Raw genomic sequence first — 18,244 nt, forward strand, 5'->3', positions numbered from 1 at the left:
ATGAAAACCATCATATTCTAAAAGACATATCTCATTCAGTGATTTATCCCAGCATGGAATCAGGTATATTTTAGCCATTTGAGAATACATACAGACCTTTCTTTCTAGACATCTACTGCTATTATCAGAGTCCTATGGTTTAATATAGTTATATAGTTGCTATAGTTATATGATTTAATTTAGTTATCGATTTTAATAAAATACTGTTATTTTAGAGATCAGACTTTTTATACATGAAAAGGTTTAAAAATCTGTAACTACTAAGTTAAAAAATTTTTCCACGAGGAAATTACGGAAAATGTAGGCAGCATTCATCTTCAAATAATTCATCACCCATAAAATATAATCTAATTTTATAGAGCTACATTAATTCTTGTAAACAAATAAACAGGAACCTCAATAAAAGAGTTGGAAGACCAGAAGGGGGAGCTCTCATGCCCTGCAATGCTAGCAGAGCCCAACAAGAAGGAAGACTCCTCTTCTTTCCTGGCAAGGACTCAGCCAATGAAAAGCCATGGACTCTTTGTTTATGGTAGCCCTCCCAACTTCCTTTTCCTCTCTGTAAAAGTGTTCTCCTTTGCTGACAGGCGGCGACTTGCACATGACTCACCATGTAGCCAACCCCAAGTTGCAATCTTCTGCTGATCCCAAATAAATCCATCTTTCCTAGAGAAATATCTGGCAGTTTTGAATAAAAAATGCTGTTTGTCATGTCAGTAAACAAAGGACACTGCCATCAAGCTGCCCCAGACAGTGAGCCCTGAGGGAACTCAGGACAGAGACAAATGGGCTGCACCTGCAACGGTGCACCCAGAGAGAACTCAGGATGGGAAAGCACGGGATACTGGCCCCAGAGAGCTGAGGTGCACATCAGAGGCATGAATTCAATGAGCCCAGACTCTTGCATCTTCCCACACACAGAAAAGTACTAAACTCCTTGAGATGCCTGGTTTTCTTTGGTTAACGGTAGACTTTTGATGTCCTGACTACCTGGTCTTCTCTGCAACAACCCCTATATACCCTGGCTCCTCCCTTACCTCTTCGGGGCAGTCCCTCGGAACTATCTGAGAGGCTGTCTTCTGGGCTTGAAATCCTGAGAAAACCGCTGAATAAAACATAATTCTCAACTTTTATGTTGTGTATGTTTTTTCAGTCAACACAGTCTATTTATTTCAGGTCAACACTCTTTAATACCTTTTTAAGTCTTAAATCTGTATTTCAAAATGGACAGGTACTTCATATATATCCACTTTTCATAATTCTTTTCTCAGTGTTTTGGTCAGAACTTCAAGCATTTGAAATTTATTGTTGAACAAGAATTACAACTAACATACCAGAAGAACACTAGGAGGTATCTGCCACAGTTAATTTTATGTGTCAGCTTGATTGGCCAGGGAGCCCAGATTAAACATTACTTCTGGGTGTGTCTGTGAGGGTATTTCTGGATGAGATTAGCACTTGCATCAACGTGGGTGGGCATCTTTTAATCTGTTGAGGGCCTGAAAAGAACAAAAGGCAGAGGAAAGAGGATTTGCCCTTTTTTTTTTTCCTGCCTCATTGCTTGAGCTGGGACTTCTCATCCCATCTTCTCCTGACCTCAGACTGGGATTTATACTATTGGTTCCTCTGGTTCTCAAGCCTGTGGACTTGGACTGAATTATACCACTGGCTTTCCTGGGTCTCCAGCTTGCATGGCAGATTGTGGGATTTCTCAGCTTCCATAAACATAAGCCAATTCCTCATAATTAAAAGAAAACTTATATCTCCCTCCCTACCTATCTTCTATTGGTGCCATTTCTCTGGAAACCCTAATACAGTTGACCCTTGAACAACACAGGTTTGAACTGCACAGGTCCACTTACGTGCAGATTTTTTTCAGTGAGTACATTCGCCAGTACCACATAATGCAAGGTTAGTTGAATCTGTGAATTCAGAACCACAGGGGGCCAAATGTAAAGTTATACTCAAGTTTCAACGGCGTGGGGGGTGGTACCCCTAAGCCCCGTGTTTTTCAAGGGTCATCTGTGAACATTCTCACAACTACTGTAGATACAGACGTTTTATCTGGAACTTCCTTCAATACACCCTACCAATCAACAAAAGTAAACATACAGCTTTGAAATATCCATTACTGCCATAACATAAAGACTTGAAATTTATTGCAAATTTCTGAAATCCTTCATAAAGAAACAATTATTTGATTAAACAAACAGTGGAAACTTTTGTTGGGAAATATAGTTTCTGTACATTAGTATCAGAGAAATTCACATAACTGTATTCAAACAGAAGATCAGTTTAGGTTATTTTCAGACCACAATTATGTAACTTACGTCAAAATCCCACTGGTTCCCTCTGAACAGTCTGATAAGAGCTTACCTGATATACTTCAGCGGTAAGTTCTCTAGTTCTGCTAAAAAATCATACAAAACCAAACAAAAGCCAAACAGAGATGTTATGTTTTGATATGGACTGCAGCTATTTAATTGTATGAATCTGAAGACTTATAAATAAATACACTGTTAGGGATTAGCACTGTGCAAACTATCAGCTATCAGTGTGAGCTCTCCATGGCTTTCTCTGGTTACCAAGTATCATTTTGGTTCTCTCACTGTTGTAAGTGGGTAAAGGTCAAGAAATGCCAAGTAAGTACAAAGAGAAGTGATATCTTTGCATAGTATCTCATTTTTTATTACCAGTTTCTAATGTTTTTCTCATAACATGAGTAGCTATTAAGGAAACAATAAGAATATCACCTGTATTCAGTACCTCTTCATCTGAAAAAGGCTTAAGTAAACACTAATTAAAATATCTGGGATCTTAGTTGTCAACACTTCTCTAACTGAAGTCTTTTAAATAAAAAGGTTTTCTTTTAATTTTTTTATTTACCTAGGATTCTAAGGCATACAAGAAACCAAGAAGTCATACCTTTCCTTCAAATTATACATTACACACATATTGTAAAAATATTGAAAATTAAATAATTAGAAATTGCATTAAATACATGACTACTTATAATAAATTTAGGAATTGAAAGCATTACTAGAACACAAAAACTGCTCAAATAAAATTCTAGATTTTTTAAAACAATAAAGTCAGTTACTTATCTAAAAGCCAGTACACTTCCTTCTTTGGTAGCTATTAAAATGGTTGTTTGCAGAGGATTTGTAGGGTAGTGAAACTACTCTGTATGATATGAGTGGTGGATACAGGTCATTTATGTATTTGTCAAAACTCACAGAATGTACAACATAAAAAGTGAACCCTAATACAAACTATGGACTTTGGGTGATGATGTGTCAATGAAGGTTCAGTGATTTTAACAAATGTACTACTATGGTGCAAGGTGCTGATAGTGGGGGAGACTGTATAAATGCGGGGGTAGAGGGTATATGGGAACTCTCTGTACCTTCCTCTCAATTTTGCTGTGAACCTAAAACTGCTCTAAAAAACAAAGTCTATTTTTTAAAAATCTTTTAAAATAGTTGCCATTTGTCTCAAAGATTCAAAATACCACCACAAAAGGTGATTTTTCTCTTGAAAGTCCATGTGAGTACTCACTAATATGCCATTTTTCACAAATCTAAAAAAAAAAATTATTTCAAAATGCAGTGTCAAAGAGTACCTGTCAACATCCCCGGTATACCATAAACTCTAGGCACCAGAAGCCAAGGGCATGTAAAGTATGTACATTTAGTAGCTTGAGGAGGTGGTACCTAGGAAAAGGGGAATTAGTGTTTATTTGGGAAAATCTTAATGAGATACACAGAACAAGAAATGAAAAAGGCATGCTTAAGTTACAGCAAAGTATACTTGTGGCCTAAAATATCACTATCTATCTCTTGGCATGTGTGGTACAAGGTAAGAGAGAAAGAAAAATGGAAGATGAAGCACTTAGTCTACCCATTAGCAAAAATAAAGTCACTACTTTCCAAGATCAGGGATGGTGTTATTGGTTTCTCCAAACAACTGTGCTTTTTGGTCATAGCTTGTCTGACCAACTAAACTGAAATTATCCCTACATACTGAGTTGTAATGAGTACCCAAGAGAAACTGCAACAGAAAATATTTATTTGCTACATAATGTTATCATGTATGGCCACTTTTAAAATACAGGAACATATTCTAATGTTGTGGATTATAGAACAAGCAATTTATATTTAAAAAACTAAAAACAAGGAAGTGATTATCATAAAATATTAAATTTGCTATTTAAGCTCATTTAATTCTGCTAATTAGGATGGGCCATATGGATGATAACCTTATTTCAACTCCAATTAAAACAAAGAGGATGTGAAGGAGGAAACATAGCAAAATGTGTGTACACTGGGTTTCCAATTAAACTTCAACCTTCTGGTGTTTTCATTTATTCTTGCCAAAATGTAGTTTTCTATATCTGAAGTTTCTTAGAGATAAATAGCTTACTAAGTGACAATGTGATGACTTAACGGTAAGTAATGATAAACACAGGCCACAAACATTCCCCAAATGAGAAGAGTTGAAGTGGTTCAGTTCATTGCTGCTTTGAGGGAAAATATGTAGCGAGGGGTTAAACAGTGGAGTTAAGATCTAATCAACCTTGACTAGCACTGAAATAGTGGTAAAGTCTAGTACTAACAGAGACTTGATATAGTAGATTTTGAATATCTATGTAAAGCTTTAAAAAGCCTATAAACATAATATAGCAGCAACTATCTATGACTGATATTCCCATTGACTTTATAATTTATTTAGTTGCCCTAGTAATACTACCCATTTATTTTATTGTCTATTTCGGCCCGTTTTAAAGCATTTCCTTTACTTTGGATATGTGGTAAAATTCATCCCATTTTTCACCAAGTTTGATTTTCTATTAGATCCATTATATACTATTATGGCCTCCATAAATAAATTGATAAATGTACTGATCTGTCTCTTCAAATTGGTAGCAAATTGAAATCATAAGTCTTCTAAAAGAATGTCAAGTTTGTCACCAAATTAATGTGCAAGGTCTTCAAGATGGATTTAATTTGTGCCACTTGATAACAACCTTTTCTGGATTTGTAACTGTCTCTTTCCACTGGTTCGCTGCTTCAATGTCATTACTGTCTTCACTTATCCAAATCTGTAAAGGAACAGTACACTCATTTAACTTAACACAATAATGGTAACTGAGTTCAAACCATTAATTACTCTTACGAATGAAAGACAGCTGGATGTTTGGTTTACATATTTTCAACTAAACATCTTTCCATTTTTCCAAAAGTTTGTTTGATTTCTCTCTTTGAAACTTGATGTTAAAACACTTAACCTATTTAGTCATTGAAGACTATTTTATATGACCCAATTCAATGTAAAAATTCAATGTGAGATATTACAAAATCACTTCCTCCAAAACAGTTATTAGTATCCTTTCTTTTTCAATAAATCTAGGAGCTCAACTTAAAATTGATCCCAACCACTCAAAAACATTTTTGTAAAGATTAATTGAGACTAATCATGATTTAAATTGATTGGTAAGGAATGTGTATTTTAAGTACCTTTTACATTAAATAAAACTGTAATTTTAATTGAAATCTAATAGTCATTCTTCATAGCCAACAATTTCATTGAACCTATCACTTACGTAACTTTAGATAACAGATGTGAATGAACTTGGGAAAACTGTAAAGCATTTTGCAAATATAAGATATCACATGGTATGTTATGTATCACGGAGACAAGGTGAACAAGGAAACAAAACAACCTGAATCCTCAACTCAGCTACAGCACTAACAAATGCTGTTACTTTGGAGTTAACTTCTTTGAGACTCAGTTTCTAATTCTTTTAAATAAAGAAATTGTAGCAGGGCACTCCAAAAAGGTTTGGTTTTCAAACTTTTTTCTCTGAATTTCTTGGTCTGAAGAACTTTTCCTTCAAATAAAATCTTACAAAACACCCCAGTATATGAAACAGATAACATAAGAGTGCTTTGGCGGATAGAGAAGTGGGAGACCTTGATTCCACATGTGCCTGCCCCACCATGGTGGCTCCTGAGGCTACCAGAGGAGCCGGAGGGAACAGATGGCCAACAGGAACCTTCCAGAATTATTCTTAACTAAAATCTCAACCGAGAAAGTGGAATCACCAAAAAAGTTATCCTGAAAATCATCTGTCAGGTAAATCTATTCCATTCATACATGGTAGCTGAGGCTTGACAATATGCGAAAACTTTAACTGAATTCATTTTATAGGCCTCACGACTTTGAAAAGTATGCTAGTTATACTAGGTCTTGAGTTCAAACTCTTTTCCAAATAAGAATAGATGAAGAACAACAAAACTATAGTATTTTTGACAAATATTTTAGGTAAAATATATGAAGTGAGTCAGAGTTAGTATCAATCTTTGAAAATTCACATATAATTTGAAGATTTCAGGTAGACTGCTAATAACATCTTGTTGTCAAGTAGAAGCCTTTAAACTAATAATACAGATTTTGGAATTTAAATGTGAGTCAAACAATTGTAATTAAGACAAAAGATACTGGACAGCTACCAGTAACTCATTTAGAGTAAACAAAGAACTACAAAAGGAAACAAGTTCCTGTAGGACTGGCAAGTAAGCAAGTGTTATGTTGTCTTATACAAATTACTATGAATTTTTCAAATAGATTAATCCAGATGACAATACTGACTAAATAATATCACAACCACTGTTAAAATCTATGTTTTCTAGGAATTCAAATCTAATACAATTCAGCTAATAGCATACAGAGTTAAACATTAAATTGAACATGACACAGAATAAAGTAAGTTGGATACCTTAAGTAAGTCTTAAGAAATTTGACTGAAATACTTAGTGTTCCCTTCTTCACAAGGAATGAGCCAGGAGTACTGAAAAACTGATCTTTCTTACTGATTTTAAAGCTGAAAAGCTCAGGAGAAAACTTATTTTAAGATAAGAAGCCTGACTCTCAGAAATTCCAACTATTTTTGTATTAAAGCAGAAAGTCTGACAAGATTTGATTTTTGTGGTAACACTGAATTTTAATTTATGATGAACAATTTTACTCTATTCAACCTCAATTTTATCCTGTATTCCCTTTGTTAACTAACTGTTTAAACGCAAAGAAAATTGCAAGGAAGGAATATGAGATAAAAACTCCCTACTAACCTGCCCCACAAAGTGTCTTCTTCCTACAGAGCTTCGACTGTAAAGCTTAATGAGAAAAATAATTTCTTTTTCATTTTGTATAAGTGGAAAAATCATAGTCTCTCCCCACTTTACTCTTCCATTGGAGGCCTTCAATAAGCGCGTCTTCTTCTTATAAATCAACTCTCCCAAGCTAAACATTGCCACTTTTACAAAAAAACCTAAAGAATAAGAAATTTGGATAAATAAAAAATTTTAAATGTCATATAAAGAAATATATCCATATATTGTCATAAAAATATCAATAAGCTACTTTTAAAGATCTGCTGAGCTACTGCCATAACAGAAAATATCTCTAGTAAATTTTATAATTATTATCATAATTTATAAGTAACTACTCTAACCTTAAATGAATTTAATCTTCCTCTAACCTGAATGCCCTTAAAGACTGGAATTGCAGACATAAATAACAATCAGCAGCAAAGGAGTACACATTGATAAGGATTATACAAAAGAGAGGTGAAAACTCTTTGGAGAGTTGGAGGAATTTATTTCACAAATTTATATAAGTAAAATTCTTTGCTTGAGACTCCAGAAGTTAAACATATGCCCACTAGAGGAAACCTATTCTTTAAATAAATTTGAGAGGTAGAGCTTCCAGTAATGGTAGAATAGCTTTTACAGACTAATATCTCATAGATGACAATTATAAACTCTGGGGAAAATATTAAAAACAACTGTTCAAGATGCTAAACACTGACCAAAAGCAGAAAGAAACTAGAGGAGAGTCAGCTCTTAAAAGATGAGAACTGCACTAAGTAAAATTCAGGTTTATACAGCTTTTCACTTAAGCCTCCTCCCCAGTCTGACATATAGTGCTTACAACTCAAGCAAAAAGTGCAGTCTGACTAATTTGAGAAGTCATGGTATAGAGCTGGGGCTGCCAGACAGCAAGAAAGTAAAGAGAGAGCTTCCAGAAAGGAGGGAGCCACAAAGTAAGAACTGAGGCTGACCATTATTTATAAAATGGAGATCATTGGTAATCCTGATTAGCAGTTTTGATTAAAGGAAGATACCTGTTAATGTAGTAAATTGCACTGTTTTGTCCTTGTTTCCTAGAATTAACCCTATATAGTCTTGGTAATTTAACTTATTCTTTTAATGCCAACTTGGACTTTACTTGCTTTTTATTTTATGATTTTTCCATCTATCTACATAAGTGATTGTAGTCTATAGCTATTTTTTGTGTATGCTGTCTTTTCTGTTTTGATAGCAAGAATATGCTAACCTCATAAAGTTACTTTTTCCATCTTTTTTTCATGCTGTGGAACAGCTTATATAGAATGGGAATTATATGTTCCTTGAAAGTTTGGTAGGATCTGCCAGTAAAACCATCTTGGCCTCTGCTTTTATTAGAGGCAGTTCTTTAACTACTTTTTTTTTTTTTTTTGAATATTTTGATGACTCCAATTTTTTTTTTTTTATAGCTACTTTATTTATTTATTTATTTTATTTTTTGGACTGTGTTGGGTCTTCGGTTCGTGCGAGGGCTTTCTCTAGTTGTGGCAAGTGGGGGCCACTCTTCATCGCGGTGCGCGGGCCTTTCACTATCGTGGCCCCTCCCGTTGCGGGGCACAGGCTCCAGACGCGCAGGCTCAGTAGTTGTGGCTCACGGGCCTAGTTGCTCCGCGGCATGTGGGATCTTCCCAGACCAGGGCTCGAACCCGTGTCCCCTGCATTAGCAGGCAGATTCTCAACCACTGCGCCACCAGGGAAACCCTCTTTAACTACTTTTACATGGTTATTGTTCTATTGATTCCTCCCTCTTCTGGAGTGAATTTCAACAGTTTTTTTCCTTAGAAAATCATTTATTTTATATAGCTGTTCAAATGAATTGGCATAGTTATAATTGGTATTGTCTTCTGTATTTATTTTTATAAATTTATTTATTTATTTATTTATGGTTGTGTTGGGTCTTCATTGCTGTGCGTGGGCTTTCTCTAGATGCGGTGAGTGGGGGCTACTCTTCGTTGTGGTGCGTGGGCTTCTCATTGTGGTGGCTTCTCTTGTTGCAGAGCATGTGCTCTAGGCACGCGGGCTTCAGTAGTTGTGGCACGCGGGCTCAGTAGTTGTGGCTTGCAGGCTCTAGAGCACAGGCTCAGTAGTTGTGGCACACGAGCTTAGCTGCTCCACGGCATGTGGGATCTTCCCGGACCAGGGCTCGAACCTGTGTCCCCTGCATTGGCAGGTGGATTCTTAACCACTGTGCCACCAGGGAAGCCCTCTTATTTATTTTTGAATATCTTCTGAGATTCAAAATTGAAATTATATCCTCTTCCTTGTCTATGTTTTCTTTATTTTTTGCTTGATCCAGCCTACTATAGGTTTGTCTATTTTAATATTCTCTTCAAAGAAAAATCTTTTGGTTTTATTGATTTTGTGTTTTTCTGTTGTCCCCATATTTATCAACTTCAACTTTACCTTTAATTTCTACTTCTACTTTCTTTTGTGTTTGCTGTTCTTTTTCTAGCTTCTTGGACTGTGCTCAATTGTATTTATTTTCAGTCTTTGTAGTTACAGTGGACATCCATTGCTTCTACCTACCTCCTGATATTTCCTCTTCTTCTAGTAGGAAAGAGCAACACTCTTAGTCCTACTCTTAGCCCTTTAGGTAGGACTGACCTCAAACCTCCCACTCTAGTGGCAGCCATGTGAACCAGCCCTAGACAACCAAAATATCAGAATACCTGGCTGTGCTCAAAGGCACAGGCGAGAAAGTATTTCGAGGTTTGTGTCTGATATTTTCAGGTTTTTTAAAAATTAAGTTTCTAGTTAGCAGAGTATCCAAAAAAAGGGTACAGACTTAGAGAGAGGATAAATTATCTAGGCTGGTGAAATATAGCTGACAGTCTTCTGGACACTCAACCTATATTAACTAATGAGCTAAATAAAGAATAGCACCAAATGCAAGAAGGTCACAATTGGGTAAGAATCAAGAGACCAGTGGATTAAGGTAGACACAGTGGCTAGTAATTTGAAATCCAATAAAGTAATTTTAAGTTAAAAGGTAATTATGTAAGTTAACTAACAAAAGTAACTAAGATTTTAATCTTCACTATAAGAAATGCAGGAAAAAACTACCTTTTACAAATATTTTCTGAAGATTCCACTTTGAACCACTTTGACATACTTACTCAAAGTCAGGGGTGTTGATGAGCTTGGAAGGTATTGAGCCTCAAGAATTTGTAACTGAATTCTGCTATTTACCGCTTGAAAACAAGTCCCCAGTTCAAGTTCTGCATGGCAAACCTGCATATTAAAAGAGTGTCATTTGCTAATCAAGAATAAAGTTTTGGGATATTTCAAAAATTCAAAAATAAAGAGCAAAGGTTAGAAAATTTGAAAGCACTGCTTTTTACTGACACACAAAGCTAAGTGTTATAAGAGAAGGTTAAGACAAATGTCATGGATTCTGTCAATATGAGGTACTTACTGACTTTCATAAATTCTGATAATATAAGTTACACATACATACTGATCCTTCAAAATCAGGGAGACCAAAAGACAATTCAAATTAAAAAAAAAAAAATTAGGGCTTTCCTGGTGGTGCAGTGGTTAAGAAAGAATCCACCTGTCAATGCAGGGGACACAGGTTTGAGCCCTGGTCCAGGAAGACCCTACATGCCGCGGAGCAACTAAGCCCGTGCACCACAACTGAGCCTGTGCTCTAGAGCCCGCGAGCCACAACTACTGAGCCTGCGCTCTAGAGCCCCCATGCCAAACTACTGAAACCCGCGCGCCTAGAGCGCACACTGTGCAGCAAGAGAAGCCACCGCAATGAGAAGCCCGCGCACCGCAACAAAGAGTAGCCCCCACTCACCGCAACTAGAGAAAGCCCACGTGCAGCAACGAAGACCCAACGCAGCCAAAATAAATAAATTTATAAAAAAAAAAATTAAATTCCTAAACAGTTTTACTAGAGAAAATGTCAGTGAAATAAACACCAAAAGAGCATATTTTCGAAAGACTTAAATGTAGTCATTTGAATTATTTTTTCAGAATGTATGAAATATGATAAAAATGTTATATATGAAACGCATCATTATTTCTTCATTTGCAGAAATCAGAGGTAGTGTTACCAAAATCAGAAGACAAAGGATTACTACAATGAACAGATTTGTGGATTAAGACCTGAATTACTATGCTAAATGAAAGCAAGCCAAAGATGAAAGTTGACAAGAAGGAAGCTAGCGAAAGTGATGAGGCAGTAAATAAAAAGGAAAAGGTCAAAGAAAACCTGAGGCAAACAACATAATGAAGGAGATTTAACAAGGGGGAAAAGCTAAAATGTGCTCTTCAGTATTGCTAAGAACAGAAGAAAGTAATTTGTCTTACACAAGCCAACCTATTTACATGGATTCCAGCGTCCTTGGAGTGAAAAATAAAAGAGAGAAACATAAAGTCGGCCAAATACAAAAAACATTACTGTTCACATGATGAAGAGTAAGTATGGGATTAAAGAAAGAACATAATGTTAACAGATCTCACTAGGGCGCAGCACAGACTGACACAAAAGTCTTTGCTAGTACTCATTCCAACAAAGCCATAAAACAGCTGACTGATACTTCATCAAGCGGTTTATATGTGATAATCACGCAGTATTCCCCAGTAATTGACGCATGGATCATAAAAAAGAACCTTTTTATGTACATGCCATTGACTGAATCTTGGATATTTTCTTAATACAATATTCTGTAATGGTCAAAATGGCCAAGATTGGTCATGCCATAAGAAATCAAAAGATACAAAGTGAAAAGTGAATCACTTAAAAGTATAAAATCAACCGTTGAGGTTACACTCCCTCTTGAAAAATCTAAAATGATGATAAAAATTGTCTATTTTAGCAATAAATGCTCAATTCTAATAAATAAGTGAATGTACTGCTTTTGCTTTTAATCAGAATAAGGATGGATTAATAAATCTTTTTACATGAACTAATTTGGTATCCATATATAACACCTTTGCTGATTAAAAAAACAAACGTTGCAGTCCTTGGCATTTTAAAAAATACATTTAAAAAATACAGTTATTTATTGATTACAAAACACAAAGGAAACCATGGATAACATTTTTTCATTAATTACTTTCATTATGGTTTTGTACCCATGATATAATAACACTTATGAAAACATCTAAAGGTGGCAAAACTTCTCTTAGTGTTATACACTTGTAGAGTTCACTCTCATAAAACAGAGCAGCATTTGGCAGTGGATTTACCATTTCTTACTTGCCAAGGTTATTTCATAAATTCAATTTATATTCCAAGATATTAATTCGGATCATGAAAAACTATTCAAAGTGGTTTTCAATCTCATAATAACCAAAAAATTAAAATTCTAATCAATTAGTAGGTATACATGCAGAGCTTTTTTTTTTTTTTTAATTTTTTTCTTAAATTATTTATTTATTTATGGCTGTGTTGGGTCTTCGTTTCTGTGCAAGGGCAGTCTCTAGTTGCGGCAAGCGGGGACCACTCTTCATCGCGGTGTGCGGGCCTCTCACTATCGCGGCCTCTCTTGTTGCGGAGCACAGGCTCCAGACGCGCAGGCTCAGTAATTGTGGCTCACGGGCCTAGTTGCTCCGCGGCATGTGGGATCTTCCCAGACCAGGGCTCGAACCCGTGTCTCCTGCATTGGCAGGCGGATTCTCAACCACTGCGCCACCAGGGAAGCCCCCAGAGCATTTTTAATGAGCACAAAACTGTAGAAGATAAAAGATACGACCTCCGTTCCTGAATAATGTATCATTTTTTAAAGAAAAGAGAACTTTTTGAGCTTCCTGGATGAAATGTTAAGCATAATTAAAGAAATCCCTTAACTGGTGATTTTTGAGAATATCTTCTTAGGGGGACAATACATAGCTGATAAAAGATATTTTCACATACTGAGGTATGGGGAAGTTATTCTGGCTTATACATGAGTTAACTTGAATTTTATGCTAACTAAAACAGCCTGTTTGTGGCCTATCAAGCATACATTGTACATCTGCTTTAATTATTAAAGAAAAGGGAGCACTGACCAGAAGTAAAGAATGTCTATGTTAAAAATAAAGATTAAATGCCTCCCTTCCTGGGATGCCACTGCTGGTACTCCTTCAATGATAAGACTCCCTTCCCAGGTGCCAAGGCCATACTGACTTGCTGTGCACATAAGTATGTATATGTATCCCTGACTTGTTTGATGTTCTTTGTTCTGACAAGATATAAAACTGCTGAAAACCATGCTTCTCCAGAGCAGTTCCTCAGAGTTATCCGAGAAGCTGTTTTCTGGGCTACAGCCCTCAGTTTGGCTCAAATAAAACTCTTTTCTATTCCTATTATAGACTGTTTATTGATAATTTTCTTCGACACGGTAAAGAGAGCTGGCTGTGGAATCAGAATACCTCAGTTCAAATCCTGATTCCCCAACAACAGGCTATATGAACTCAGGCAAGTGCTTCAAGGTCTTGGTCTCCACAATAGGGATGACAAGAGCAGCAAGCTCATAAGTTCGGTGTGAGCATTAAATCACTTAGGACCAAGTCAGTCATATGCTAAGTTTCTTCAAATATCAGCTATTTCTTCAGGGAAACCTTATGTCTTCCACATTATTCAACACAGAAATTTGAGTTGTCAGCTAGTTGTTAAGGTCAAAAACTGTACTCAGGAAATTATTAGCTCTATATGAAAATTCTGCTGTTCATGATAAAACAGTTGTCAGTGTGAAGGATGGGTATGTAAGTCTGGCTCTTTCAATGTCACAATTAGAATATCAATTTTCCTCCTCAAAACAGAAAACAAAGCATATTATTCTTGCTTTTAGCCAATAATAAGAAACATTCACACTCAGTAATATAAATTCACTGGTCCAATATAGCCTGAAAGCCCTTCTTTCAAGCCATCAATCTTTGTATCCCTAGCATGTGGCATACAACAGATAGACAAATGTTTATAAAACATCTGATATGCAAAATATAATTTTGTAGAAACTGTGCCATAATCATTCATTCAGATTCTCCAAGGCAGATTAAGATTATAATGTCTCAATTCCCCAGAAAATACATTTGCTGAGTTATCTTCTACTATACTCTACTAATTTTTAAAGATTTAATCTATTAAAAAACCCCAGAAAACCCATGAGGCAGATTACTGCCCTAGAAAATCTCAAGGCTATTGGAGGAGTCAGATATGCAATCATAATAAAATGCTGTGTTATAATAATATTTTAAAAAAAGATTTAATCTATGAATTATCCATTTAAATAGTAATATGTGCCTTTTGTAAAATATGGTTACAGATTACTGTCTACTAAGCTAGTAGTAGATGTAAATGATAAACAAAGATGTAAGTGATAAACTCCTGTCACAGTTAGAAAACAAATTTGCTATACTTTAACAGAAAATAACAATCTAATTTAGCATGCTTTCATTCATCATTTATTCTTTCATATCAACCTACATACAAATATTCAATGCCAGGAATATGACGGGCCCTTACTATGGGCACAGTAAAATATGAAGAAAAAAGATGGAAGCTCAAGCCTTGTTTTTTTTTAAAACAAGTAACTTAAATAATTCTAAGTTATAATAAATGCTATAAAGAAAACACATTTGGTATGGAGACAGAAAATAATAGACAAGAAATAACAAGATTTTTCAATTCTTCTTGATTAATCTTTTGTTCTTTACTTTTTAATCCCTAATTTCCCCTCAATTCAGTGGTTCTCAAGCCAGGCTACACATTAGAATCACCTGAGTAGCTTCTGAAAATTACAGATGCCTCTGGCTCACTCCTCCCCAAATTCTGATTTAATGGTTTAAGTGTGGGCTTCTTTTTAAAGCTCCCCAGGTGATTCTAATGTGTAGCCAGGTTAAGAACCACTTCAAGCACCTTAAATATTTTTGAAAGTAGGTAAAATATAAATCCTATGTAAATTTAAAATCACATATAAGTTCAACCTTATAAAGCGTTATGACTGATTTCTCTCTATATATTATCCTGACACAGAAACTACATAATTAAATCATTAGGAATTTCTAAACAACTTAAACAGTGTTCAGCTGGCTAGTTGAAAGAAGCAACTACTGGGTCTCAAAAATCAATCAGCACTATAGATAATGAAGTTCTTTACAAAAAGACACCAGCGGTAAGATCCTCCATTCTACCCAATTTATGGACATGGTGCTTACTCATGATTAAAACTTTCCTAATCTATTTCAAGGCAATCTCTCATTGAGTTTGGAGTTTATTGATTCTGTCTTGCTTTTCCTAAGTTATCAGCTACTAAAAAAAAAAAAAAAAAAAAAAAACCTAAAAAATTTAAAAATTATTTAAAATTATTCACTTAGGGTTATTACATTGAAGTATGAAACATTAACTAAACATGTACTAGGAGAAAGTAACCCTAACGTTATTTTCCAACGGAGAAAGAAAAGGGGCTCTGTTAACATTTTATCAACTTTTAAAAAATTTATTAAATAATGACATAATTACAACTTTTTTACATTACATTTATGTTACTATTGCTTCTTGAGAGCCTTCCTGATCCTTTAATATAGTCTAGTTTTCAAATTATACTCCAACAAACAAAAATTCATCCACTAAATAATTCTAAAAGTGTGAAATACTTTACATATTATATCACTTACAGAAATTTTTGAAGGTGGTGATATATCCAAAGAGTAATCCATTTCCTGTGTGCTAAGAGTTCTGAGTGATAGTGAGCATTCTCCAATAGTTTTCTTCCTAGGAGTTTGCGTTTGAATCTTAAATACAAGTCTTACAGTTTGTAGACTGTGCAGTTTAATAGCAAATACAAATGTTTCCATAAATTCAATAGTCTAAAATAAAAATCAAGAAAATATAAAATATGTTAATAGAATGACTGAAAAAAGGGTCATATACCAATACAAAGTAAACAAAAATAACATTTATAACCTAGGAAAGGCAAATTTAATGTTTTTACAATAACAAAAAATATTTTTTAATGAAAATGAAAATGAGAATGGCCATGACTTGCTTTTCCAAAATTTATTCTGGATACTGCCCTTCTTAATTTCACAAATCCTTTTAATTACTTAGTCATGAATTTAGTTAATATCAACACCAAGTTCACCAGAATACAGCTTTTTCTTTTCCCTTTTCAAAATTAGGTTGCTCTTCATCTTTGGTTCTGGAGTATCATTCCTGCTATTCACCACACTTCTTCAACAGTTAATGAGAGTACTTCAAGAATCTCATGCAAGCTCTCACAGTAGGCAAAATCTAACTTGTTCACATTAATAAGAGACTTGAATTATTTCTTTAAAGGAGCTATTCTTTGTCTAATGTTCTTCCCATCTAATTTGGGGTTCATTTTATCTTTTAGTGATGTTTGTTCCACTCTTTCCTATCTGAAAATCGATATCCTTGATAGAGAAGACAAAGGGAAATGTAAGTTCCAAGTTCTACCTTCTCTCATAATCTTCCACTCCAGGCAGCAAGTCAGTGTTTTCCATGCCCAGACTATTTTCAAATGTTCTTTTTATTACTTTTAATATTTTTAAAACCTTGGCTTACTGTGACCTAACATCTTCTTGACACTAGACTGTTTTTTGCTTATAAACTTCCTAACATTAATATTTTAGATACTGTGCCCAAATGTTCACTTTTACGGTAATCACTTATGTCTGTGTAGTCAGAATTGTGTTTCTCAGATCCTCCCTACCACCTGAGCTTTCTTTTCCTTTCAATCTCAAGCCATAGATCACATCAATAATACAGTATGCATAAAATGTTTAATTTTTAAACTCAGATGCAGTGAGCTTACAAATGAAGTAAGTGTGCTGGTTTACATTTTGCCATAAAAGGGGACTCCTAAACAACTTGATAAATAATAAATTTTAAAAGATTCCATGCAAGTTTTAATATGAGAACATTTTCCCCTAACTTTTCCTAAGTTAGCTTAGTTTTATTTGAAAATCAAAAAGTGAAAGTGTTTAATTCAGTAAGTAGTCATCTGTGAGTATCAGGATTAAAACCAGAATTAAGATTTATTTCCATCTCGACTTTCTACAATGCATATTTTTATAAAGTGAGATCCTAATATTTACACATAAATTTTGATTACTGCTTTTTCACTTATTAAGAACATTTTTCCATGTCCTTAAAAACTCTTCCTAAACATTATTTTTCATGGCTGCCTAGTATTCTATCACATGGTGTTATGGTTTGAATTGTGTCTCCCCCCAAAAAAGATGCATTGAAGTCCTAACCCCCGCTAACTCAGAATGTGGCCTTATTTGGAAATAGGGTCATTGAAGATGTAATTTGTGAAATTAAGATAAGGTTATACTGGAGTAAGCAGACCTCTAATCCAATATAACTGGCGTCCTTGTAAGAAGATAGTCATGTGAAGACACAGAGACACATGGAGATGAAAGACACGTGGCCATGTGAAAATGAAAGCCAATGATTAGAGTGAAGCCAAGGAATGACAGGGATTGCTGGCCATCACCAGAAGCTAGGAGAGAGGCATATAAGAGATGGAACAGATTCTCCTTCAGAGAAGGAACCAACACGGCTGACACCTTGATTTCAGACTTCCTCTGAAACTGTGAGAGAGAAATATTTGTTGTTCTAAGCTACCCAGTTTGTGTTACCTTGTTAACAGCACCCATAGGAAACAAATACACAAATACATGATATACCAAGAGTTTTCTCAACCATTCCCCTATGGGAAACATTTAGATAGTTTCCAACTTTTCCTCTATGAACAAAACTGCCAAGAATACTTTATATATATTTTGTTTGCATCTTAGATTATTGCCATGAAGTAGATTCCAAGTAGAAACACTATGTTAAAAAGTATAAATATTTTAAGGTTTTTTTCTTTTTTAAAAAAATCATTTATTGAAGTATAGTTGATTCACAATGTTGTATTAGTTTCTGATGTACAGCAAAGTGATTCAGTTATACATATATATATTCTTTTTCATATTCTTTTCCATTATGGTTTATTACAGGATATTGAATATAGTTCCCTGTGCTATACAACAGTAGGAACTTGTTGTTTATCTATTTTATATATAGTGTTTGTATCTGCTAATCCCAAACTCCT

At 34.9% G+C, this 18,244-nt stretch overlaps 1 protein-coding gene across 1 annotated transcript in view; it reads right to left on the reverse strand.

Annotated features, from left to right (window-relative positions):
* Positions 1-2,272: 2,272 nt before the first annotated feature.
* TC2N (tandem C2 domains, nuclear) overlaps positions 2,273-18,244 on the reverse strand; it is a 46,980-nt gene continuing 31,008 nt past the window's right edge. Inside the window, exons 9-12 of the mRNA XM_059914843.1 lie at positions 15,795-15,986; positions 10,304-10,418; positions 7,131-7,330; positions 2,273-5,101 (exon numbers count right to left, since the gene is read on the reverse strand). Of these exons, the coding sequence (XP_059770826.1) occupies positions 4,991-5,101; positions 7,131-7,330; positions 10,304-10,418; positions 15,795-15,986 (618 nt within the window). The 3' untranslated portion in view covers positions 2,273-4,990. The remainder of the gene's footprint in view (positions 5,102-7,130; positions 7,331-10,303; positions 10,419-15,794; positions 15,987-18,244) is intronic.

The sequence above is a fragment of the Balaenoptera ricei genome, chromosome 2, assembly GCF_028023285.1.
Source record: "Balaenoptera ricei isolate mBalRic1 chromosome 2, mBalRic1.hap2, whole genome shotgun sequence".
Classification (NCBI taxonomy): Eukaryota; Metazoa; Chordata; class Mammalia; order Artiodactyla; family Balaenopteridae; genus Balaenoptera; species Balaenoptera ricei.